Source organism: Gallinula chloropus (assembly GCF_964237585.1).
Source record: "Gallinula chloropus genome assembly, contig: HAP1_SCAFFOLD_197, whole genome shotgun sequence".
Taxonomy (NCBI): domain Eukaryota; kingdom Metazoa; phylum Chordata; class Aves; order Gruiformes; family Rallidae; genus Gallinula; species Gallinula chloropus.
Window position 1 is genome coordinate 43,845 of NW_028168589.1, and position 10,575 is coordinate 54,419.

General features: G+C 38.3%; 1 protein-coding gene across 1 annotated transcript in view; it reads left to right on the top strand.

The window, feature by feature from the left end:
* Positions 1 to 4,473, top strand: part of LOC311204326 (DNA mismatch repair protein Msh3-like) — a gene marked incomplete at its 5' end in the record, with an annotated part of 47,252 nt that extends 42,779 nt beyond the window's left edge. The window contains 2 exons of the mRNA XM_084280771.1: positions 973 to 1,147; positions 4,202 to 4,473. Coding sequence (XP_084136897.1) covers positions 973 to 1,147; positions 4,202 to 4,310 — 284 coding nt within the window. The remainder of the gene's footprint in view (positions 1 to 972; positions 1,148 to 4,201) is intronic.
* Positions 4,474 to 10,575: the final 6,102 nt, after the last annotated feature.

Here is a 10,575-nt window from a genome sequence, read left to right on the forward strand (position 1 = left end):
ATCCCATGATACAACTGAGATGTTACCAACATTCAGTACTTACTAGTCCTTAACAGCTGTGTCCACAAAGCCCTATCATTTATGTTTCACTTTGTCTTATTTCATGTTTATGTCCTGCTTCAGCATTTCTACCTTAAATGTTATTTTACCTGAACCTTCAGGTTATATGTAGTCTTTACAGTTTTGCTACAGAGAGACACAATAGCCTGTGAGCAAAAATGCATCTGTGTTTCTTACTCTATAACTTTAGCTTCTGTTGTCTTAACATTTTAATTGTTTCATTTAAGGTGAGTTTTATGGCATGTTTTTTCCCAATCTTTGACTTAGATAACTCAATTCACCTTGAGTCATTATCAGTTATGGAAATGTCCATTGTTCCAAAATCTTGCAATCTTAAAACAGAAAAGTGAATGGTAGTGAATGATGTTGTAGAGTTTCTGGTCTTTACACAAGGCCTGGCTTGTGCAGAGTTGCAACAAGGATGTCTTAAGAGGAAAAGGAAGGAGTCATAGGACCTATAATGATGTCTTTTACATTTGTACCTTTTCATCCTGTAGAAAACCCCCTAGCAGAGGATCCACCATCCCAACTTGTATTTTTTTCTAAGCATTTTTTATGGCTTTCAGCCTCCTGGTAGGCAGGAAGCTTTTTAATGTGGTGTGGTTATGGACTTCTTGACTGATAGGTTACTGACACTGTCATTGCTTAGCAGACATGAGATGGAGTGTCCCAGTTGCAACATAATTAATCAGTTTGACGTACAGTTTTTGACACACAGAGATAAGTCTGCTAAAAAAGACACCAGGTAAACATCTATTTAAGAGTTTTTTCATTCTCACAATGGGTAGGTAAAACAGAATAAATCATACCTGAAGCATGAATGGCAATGAGACCACAGTCTTTGTCATTTCAGTCTTTGGTCTGCTGTGTTTTATTAACATAATAGTTTCTCAGTTTGGTTTTATTTTTTAGGATTTGAACACGAAGAGAATCCTGAATTTATCACTTTCCTTTATCAAATCACTAAAGGAGTCTCTGCAAGGAGTTATGGGCTAAATGTTGCCAAACTGGCAGATCTTCCTGAAGAAATCTTGAAGAAGGCAGCTCACAAATCAAAGGAGTTGGAGAGGATAGTGAATATGAAAAGGTCAGAACAATTGTGATTTCCCCTCTCCTCAATGAATATTCAGCTATGAATTTAAGAACATTTCACACAGTATGCATTAAAAAATGTACAGTAAGAACTACTTCAGCTACCCTCCTCTACTTTTCAGGGAAGACAGTGAAACAAACCTCAAAAAAAAAAAATCTTAGGGAAATCGTGCTATCTCTTTCAATCAAAGCTTTAGATTTAAAAGGTAGATACTATGTCAGAGGTTAATTGCTGCTCTCTGAAACAGGATTGGAAAAAACTAAATGCACGTTGAGCTAACATTAGGAATAAACTGTGGGGGGTCTTTTTCTTATGCTAAATACGTAATGTATGCTTTCATGTATGTATTTTCTCTGTTTTCAGAGAAAATATTTAAACATATATTTAATATTTAGAATATAACTCACATCTAGTATCTCTTCTGTTCTACCAGCGATAGTGAAAATATTAATATATTTAATTTGGAAAGGATATTATTCTCCGTGGAACTTGTATTTGCATAATACAATATAGATGAATATTCTTCAGTTTAACTTAAAAAATTAAGTATTTATGATTTAATTAAAGTATTAATAATTTATAATTTATTTTGTTTACCTCCTCCTCCCACTCCCCGACACAACACACAAAAATTTACTGAAAGTTTGGGCGTTTTAATATCTTTCTGCTAACCACTTTTCATTTAGGAGCTTATGCACTTTATATAGAGACTAGTTATGAAAATTCTTATGTGTGTCAAATAGTATCACCTCTATAAAACCTGTAACATTATATATATAGTTTAGATATAAGTATGTGCGAGCATTCATTTTAATTTCCACTGAATTTTTTGTTATTGTTGTTTTCAGTGGCAGTCCTATCAGTAAACCTTCAGGAATATAATAAATTAACATCCTTGTTGCCTGGTGGTTGTAACTAATCCTGACAGAATAATTTTGTATGAGAAAATTTTGAGTACTAATTATTTGTAGGTGCAAGCAGTTCTTTTGAAACTGAACAGTGCTTAGTGCTTAACACCAGTTTTTATCCCTTTTTCAAAAAGCAAAATAATTCTTTTGATGATACATGACAGTTTGTGGGAAAAATAATGTGGTGGCTTCTGTTAATTGGAAATAATAGCCCATAATTGACAAAAGTAAAACAACAAATTACTAGCAGTGACTTGACTCTGTTGTTATGTGGGGTTCTAAAATCAAGGAAAAAAAATGTTTTCCAGAAAGGTGAGAGTATGAGCTGGAAGGGTAGTGTTACTGTGTAATAAAATTAAGATGCAAAATAATACTATATGTACATTTAGCTTGTATTACTTTGTTCTGTGAAAATCATGCTAGCATATTACTTGGACAGGGCACAGAGTTCTAGTGTGTCTCCAACCTGTGGGCAGTAAAACTACTATCCAGTGATGTCGTTAGAAGATTGATTTACAGTGCCCATGGAGGGGTAGCATGAGGGCTGACCAGCCAGTTTTAATTAAGGGACTTAATTGTGCCCAGTTGTTCAGCTTTTGAATAGGTAGGTAAGCGATTGTCTCTATTTTAGATTTTGGTATAGAATTTGCTTCTGTACTTGTGGTGGTTTGGCCCTGGCTGGAGGCCAGACACCCACCAAAGTCGCTCTGTCACTCCCCTTCTCAGCTAGGCAGGGGAGAGGAGATATAATGAGAGTCTCAGAAGTGAGATGAGGACAGGGAGAGACCATTCCACAATCAGCACCAAGGGCACAACAGACTCAACATGGAATAAAATGCACCTATTTATTACCCAACTGAAACAGGGCAGGGTAATGAGAAATCAAACCAAATCTTAAAACCCCACCCCTCCCATCTTCCCAGGCTCAACTCCACCCCCCATTTCTCTCCCTCTTCCCCCAGCAACACAAGAGGATGGGGGCTGGGGTCAGTCCATCAGATGTGGGTAACCTGCTGCCTCTGAGACTAGCTTACACCATGTGATGTTTGACGCTTTCTCTTCTCCCTTTAAGGACAGTGAGCTACACAGGGGGTGAGGGACAAGGGACATCCAAGGCACATCAGTTGGTAATTCATCAGATTTGACCTGTAGCAGGTTATTCCTTCCCTGGAGACCTTTTGCACACACTTTGTAGGGAACTTCATGCAGCTGTATAAACCTGGAGCTCAAGTCAATGACAAAGTAAAAAAAAATCCCAACAAACAACTATTATGTCCAATGACTTCAAAGAGTATAAATGATTGTATTAATTTTTCCAGTTCTCCCGTGTAGGTCATTATAGAAATACTTGCTTTTGTATATTCCTGTTTATTTTCCCTTATTACCATGATGTCATCTAAATGCCAGAGTATTTTCCTATACCTTCTCCTCAAAAGAGGCATTAACAAATTCAGAATTTGGTATGACATATCAGTGGTAGGAAATAAAAATTATCATGAACTTGGGAATAAAACTCAGACCTCTTCGTAGCAGTATACTTGTGGTGTAACAATACCCACAGGCTAGCTGTCTTGTCTTAGTTTTTAAAACACATTCATTTTATTTAAGAAAATCCACTGTGTAATTCCATCCAGTCTTGACATCTTTGTCATCAGGAATGTATTAACCTATTTTAAACATCCTGTTGTTATTTGTGTCAGCTCTTTTTAAATCAAAAAGTATTAAAAAAAGAACACAGAAGGATGTGTCTACTCATTTATATTGAAAATATCTCTTTATGGTTCTACTAATGCACATTTGTTGGAATTGAATGCTGAAAATTAAACAGTGCAAACTACAATGCTGTTTGTTGCCTTTGCTCTTGCTCAGTGTTCTATTTCATCTCATCAGTGTTTCTAGTGCTCTGAAGTTAGCTATAAAATTAAATTGTTGACTGACAGAGCTGGAATAAATATGTTTGGAAATGTTAACTAATTGTTTAAAGATCACATAACATTTTAAACTGTGCAAACTGCTGGTTTTGACTGTGTATAAAATTTTGCATAAGACTATAGGGCTTTCAAGGTTTGATGTGTTTAATTTAAAAATACTTCCACATTCTGACTGACATTTGTTTGCCCCCCACCCCCCTTTTTTCCAGAAAAAGGCTAAAGTGCTTTGCTGAAGTATGGCAGATAAATGATTCTCAGGAACTACAGAAATGGAAAAGTATGTGTGAACCTGAAGATGAAAGAAAGGACAGTTTTTAGTCTTCAAATCATGCTTAAAGATTGAAAATATTGGGGATGCAAAATACAGATCTGAAGACAAACAGATTATAGGTGCATTAAGCTGACTTTTCTGCCTTTTGAGAGATAAGAGATGATGCATTGTGATATGATGCTCCACACCCACTTCCTGATTGTATCTTTCTCACTCCACATTTCCTCCCTGAAGTGTTTTCACCCTTTTCCTTTAATGCAAAATGTCTAGTGGCATTGGATTTGGTTTCTAATATGTTTAGAAAACAAGAGAAAAATTACGTTGATAAATAATTTGGCAAATATTTTTAAATAAAATGTCTTTTAAATTTATCACATTTCAATTTCTATAAAAATCCCTCTGTGTTGCAAAAATGTAGCTGAGTCTTGACTATGCTATACTGCTGTGCAACTGGTAAATGACTGCCATAAAGAGACTTTTCTGGTTTGTTTGTTCTAGTATTAATGCATTTAAAAATCACTGGTTTTGTAGATCACCCTCTAACATGCACCATGAATTACGAACAGTGTGTGGCTGGATAGGAGAGATGGTGCAACTAGTAGTTCTCAAAGCAGCAGCACAAAACACACATTGACTGGTTTTCCTCTTCATTCTTATGCATACCTGCTTCTTTTTCAGCTTCAGCTTCTGATATTGGCATGGTCTGAAGACTGACATACCCTAAATAATGTTGGAGTACCATAAGATGAGATGAAAAAGGCAATTCAGACTATGCAACTGACATCCCCTGTGCTCTGTCAAATGCAGAGTAAAGCTGGGAAACATGTTTAAAAACAGAAATGATGTTTTTTAAATTTTGAGTGTGATATCCAATTGATTTTCCTTTATAAACATAACCACTTGCTATGAAAGTGGACAGTGATGTCCAGACACTTAAAACTTGGTAAATACTTTGTTGTGTTTTAAAAAAAAAAAAAAAAGTGGAAAGAAATTAAATAAAATATAGTCTTTATTTTAGTCTTTTTTATAGTCTTGATGAAATGAGGTTTTGTAATCTTGGAGACAGCTGAACCTTTCTAATTTTTTTCAGTTTATATTTTTTTTTCTGAATAATGCATGTCAGATGAAGATGAAGTAGTGATATCACATGGGATTGAATTAGCCTTTCCAATATAGAGAACTTCATGCAGAAAAGCTTGTAATTTTTTTTACCTGTGAAAAACAATTGCTAACCTGCACCAAATATTTTTTCCTGATAGTTCAGATGACAAAGCATAATTAAAAAAAATATATAGTTTGTCTGCTTCAAATAGCAGCATCTATTTAATACAAGCATCTGCTTCTGCTGTGTGTGGTGTATTGACGTAAATCAGAAGAGCTGAAGAAGGAAGCAGTTTTTTAAGGTGTTGCTGCCCAAGTGTTTTTAGCTTTGCCACATGTTGTGAAGCACGAGTGTAATACTCCATTATTAATGCACACAGCTGTGGTGCATTGGAACTCAGGACTTGTGACCACAGTCTTCAAAGAGAATAAATAAGCCATTACTGAATTCCCATATGTGCTAAATGTGCCTTTAGTGAGACTCTCTTTACCCTCAGGGGAGCATTCAAACTGTGCCTCTGACAAGGAAAAAAATACCCACTACACCTGTATGAAGTCTGAAAAGAACTGAGAAATACAATTAAGGATGGAGAAATGGACTGGCCCCTTCATACTATCAAGAGCAAAGCAATTACAGCAGGCTTTTCTCTTAATGCCTGCGATCGTATTAGAAATAACTTCTGAATTTAGCCCTGCTCAGTTCAAGAACAGAGTTTATCTTGCTATCCCAGTAAGGTTTATTTCTAGATGTGCAGGCTAATTATTAAAGCCACTGTTTTATTCTCTGCTGATTCCTAGCAGATAGGTAAAAAGTTACAACCATTTGAGGATGCACTATGAAGAGATGGCGTACTATTGTTACATGTGTTTGCTGCTGATTTTAGGATACATCTGTAATGAATCACACAGTACAGTGCCACTTCATCTAGAGCTTCTTCTGATGACGTGGAGCAGCCACCCTCATTAGCAGGGTGAGTGCCACGTGAGTGTGATGACTCTGGGATGTGACGAGTTCAGACCTCACTTGGGTACATTTGCAGAGCATGAGATTAGGTGTAGTCTAGACAGGCAGCCAGACAGACATTCCTTGGCCTTTGTTAGCACAGAACACTAGAGGGATATAAAGAAACAAAGGCTTGCTGGAAAACCTGCAAAGGCATTAATTTTGTAGGAGGTTTGGGGTTTTTTTCCATGTTTTTTTGCTGTTGTAAGCTGGGACTTGCGTGTCTGTCATAGCAGGAGTTCTAAGAGATGGAAAGATGAGAAGCCTCTTTTGTGTTTTCCTTTTTTTCTCCTTTCTTCTTTTCTTTTCAATTCCAGCGCAGTAAGTTTCATCATAAAGACAGTTTGAAGTACGGTTTTTGGTAGGTGGTACAATCCTAAACATGTGCCCAGTTTTTAAACCAGAGAAATAAACCTTTTGTCCCAGTGCTGAGTCAGCAAGTTTGGATCTTTCATGCTGACAGCTGCAAGACTAAAGAAGAGTGATCCATACACAGAACATGCTTGGTTGTAGTGGGAATTCGTGCTCTTCTGGAGGTCGCCTTCAAGAAAAGAATGTCTAAATATCTTTGTCAAAATATGAATATTTTTGGGAACCTGCACAGTGTTGGCTCCTCCTGCCTGTGCCAGCATGTTACTGACGATAGTAAGATGTAATACTGATGTGAAAAATACAGATTTGTACTATACATAAAGGTATGGTCTCCCTGAAAGACTTTAGCACTTGATGGCTTTTACCTGGTTTCCTGAAGTATTTATCACTCCCTTAGGCTTTCCCACTGTTTCCTCTCCCCTGCTCTTGAAATATAAATTTTAATGCCTTTGTGCATCTTGTCTGGAATGTTATTGCCTTTAGAAACCGCAGTGCCACAGGTTAGCAACAAAAACTGGTAGATGGTTTTGATGGAAGAGAAGGCGAGAGAGGGCTGGGTACACTTGTCACTGCCTTTTTGTGTTTGGTTATGTAAGAACGTAATTATAGAATACCCAAAGTAAAACACATTACCAGTAGCAATTACCTTTCTTACTGGCATACAGTGCCTTTCACTGAAGTAACTCTCAAGAGGATTTTCCCATGTATCACAAAGTTTTCCAGAAGCATTTATAGAAATTACATTAATTTACCTACCACATAAGTTTACAACCCGTATAAATGAATTTAAAGATCACTGAAATGTCATCTGAGTCAGGTATTGCAGTTAAGTCTGTTCACTGCAATGAAAGTATTATTTATTCAAATCTGTGGGAAAGCAAAGCATCCAAATATTTCTACTATATGTAAAATTCAGTGAGAATTTAACTCAGTTATTTGAATTTCTTGCAGGTCTGACATAAGTGCATGTTTCATAGGGAGATAAGAGTTTGGTAGATTGCATTGCACTGAGAGAAGTAGGACGCTGCTCCAGAATCTGGATCACACTGCTAGAATGGCTGTTGGAGGGCCTCCTCCCCACTCTCACCCCAGGTGGCCACTGCAGTCTCCTTCAAAATCTTAGCACCAGCACTGCCAGTCTTGGACAGCAATCTGAAATGTAAGTCTGAGCCCTCTGCCTCTTCCCCCTCTCCAGTTTTACAGCCCATGAATGGACTGGATGCTTCTCATCACCTTTTAATTGTTCCTAAACGCAAAGGCCACAGCAAGCGGAAATTTACCATCACAGCATCATTTTCCCATCTGTTTTCAAAGCCTCCCTCACACCTCCCTGCAAAATCCTTGACACTTGAACCCAAATCAAATGTTTGTTAAATCCCAATTCAGTTCTGGGGGACCTACCAGTCCAGCTGGTAGGTAAGCATAAGATTCAGCTGTAAGACCACTTATTTGGGTCTTAGAACCACATCAGTCCAGTGCTGTTGACGGTCCTTGTTTTGTAGCTCTGCTTAGGAGAAGCTCTGGATTTACCCAGCTTGGTACAGTCCTGTACTAAAAATTCTCTTACCAAAATTATAGAACTCTGCTCACTTTGACAATGCTTCATTTGTCACTGTACATGGCTAAGCACACTTGGTGTGGAAATCCTTCCCTTGAACCGTATATTAGTTTCTTCCTCAGCTACTGATGCACAAGCTTGATGACTTCCTTAATTACATTATAGATTTTTCTCCTTGCCTAGCCGTAAAGACAAGTAGGAAGCAAAGGATGTTCTCTTAATTAAAAAAAAAGAAGAATTTCTGAAACATCTTGTTTTGTAAGATGTGAGTCCTTGCAGGTCATGCTATTAATTGTGAAATAATCTATTTGTCCGAGACTAAACTGGATTAAGTCATAAATGAGCTGTAAAGAAAAGGATGACAAGGCCTAAGATACTATTCAGGGGAAATAAAGGGTGAGCAAGATAAAGACAAATACAGAAATCTAGGAATAATTCACTGTTCTAAGAACAGCAATAGGAAACGGAGTGAGCAGGCACTGGTTTGATGCTTTGGCTATAGGTAGAAGACATAAGGTGAAGAGAGCTTGCCCAAGGCTGAGTGCTGCAGTGAGCTCTTGTGCTGTTGCTGTGGATGGCCAGCACTCAGACTACAAGCAGTATCTTTCCTTCAGAGGTGTGATCAAGAGCATCTTGCCCAAAGTAGTCACAGGGAGATGGAGGTGGTGCCTGGTCATAGGATTCATGTCATTGACATCGCAGCTTGTGGAGGATGAACTAAGCCATCAAGGGAGGGCAGGGAGATAAGTTTGATGGCCCCTCTCCTCTCTGTGGGTCACACACAGAGGTGTTCTCATCACTCATGATGGAGAAGGCGTTTTTATTCCATCCTCAGCCCTGCACAGGTTCATCACAGAATAAAGTTCAGCCCTGAAATAGAGGGCTTTGCCTGTCTTTTAAATATATATTTATATAATGTTCATTAAAAGGCAGAGTTTTCAAATATATTTTTTGAACTTGCAAGGAATTTTTAAAATTTTGACTGCCTTCCTTCCAGATGTTTCCTTCTAAGTAACAATATTTTGGGGGGTATTATAAAATGAGGTAATTTTTATTTAAAATACTGGTAGATGCCCCTAGTAACAAAACTGAAAAATACTTCTGATTTAAAGGTATTTTTAATGTTTGGGTCTTTGTTTGTGGCAATCGGTGATTCCTGGGAAAGAAGGGATTGGAAAACACAGCAAAATTTAAATAAACAATCTGCAATGAAGAAGTAGAAATCAACATTGCTTTTTACTTACAATAATCCAAATATCCAGGGTGACTTAAAACTCGGTGTCCTGAATACCAGGAAGATTACTAGATATAATTATCTCACTCTTATGTAACACAAAATAAAAAGTTTCAGTCAAGTGCTGAGCTTTTCCTTCTGCCTACATACTGAAATATTTCTCTTTGCATATTCCCCTCTGCGTAAAGCATTAGAAATTGACTGTCACCTTAGAGCATTTCAGAGTGACTCGTGTATTGTGTGAGCACATGTTTTTAGTTCTCAGTTTGGGGAAGGGGAAATGACAGCACCGTGATGCTCACGGCTAGAGGCAGGTACCACTGAATTTGCCATACGGGACCTCCTTTTGCTGGTAGGTCTGTCAGGGTGGGGGACTGGCGTTTGCCTTTACATGGCTGAGTAGGACGCTCAACCTCCCCCAGGGCCCTGGTCCTCTGGCTGGACAACATCACTTGGGAGTAGGGGGGCTGTGGGTGGGGGAATGCCAATGTCCCTTCCCTGCGGGATCCAGCGGGACAGGAGGACCAGGCTTGTGCCCTCGGAGGACTGGGTTGTTTAGTCAGCTGAGGTTCCCACTGCTGTAGAGGAAAGGAGAAGGGAAAAGGTCTGTTCTCTAGTTGATCCACCACAGGGGACAACACCACACAGGGCAAATATTTATTTAGCAGTGAAAAGGCTAAAGATCGTTCCTTAGATCTCTACTTGGATGTGCTAACAGGCAGCTTGTCAGCCCCCCCTGTGTGCCTCAAACTTCTCTATTGCAATCACTGGAAAAACAAGTGCTTCAGTGAGAGCAAGCAAAGAGGGAAGTGGGGGGGATGTTTAAGGAGAAGACCTTGAAACAGCGTTTTTGTCAGAGTTTAAGTCAGCCTATTCAAAAAGCATATCTCCAGGGAGTGATAAGGCTTGTAATTTGGGATTTTTTTTCAAAACTCCAAAGTAACTAAGTTTTAAGAAAGCCAAGTACACAACACCAAGGTACGTTGAGCTGGCTTTTCCAGCTGGAATAGCTGGAATGCTCCCAGCTATTAAGATTGTCACATT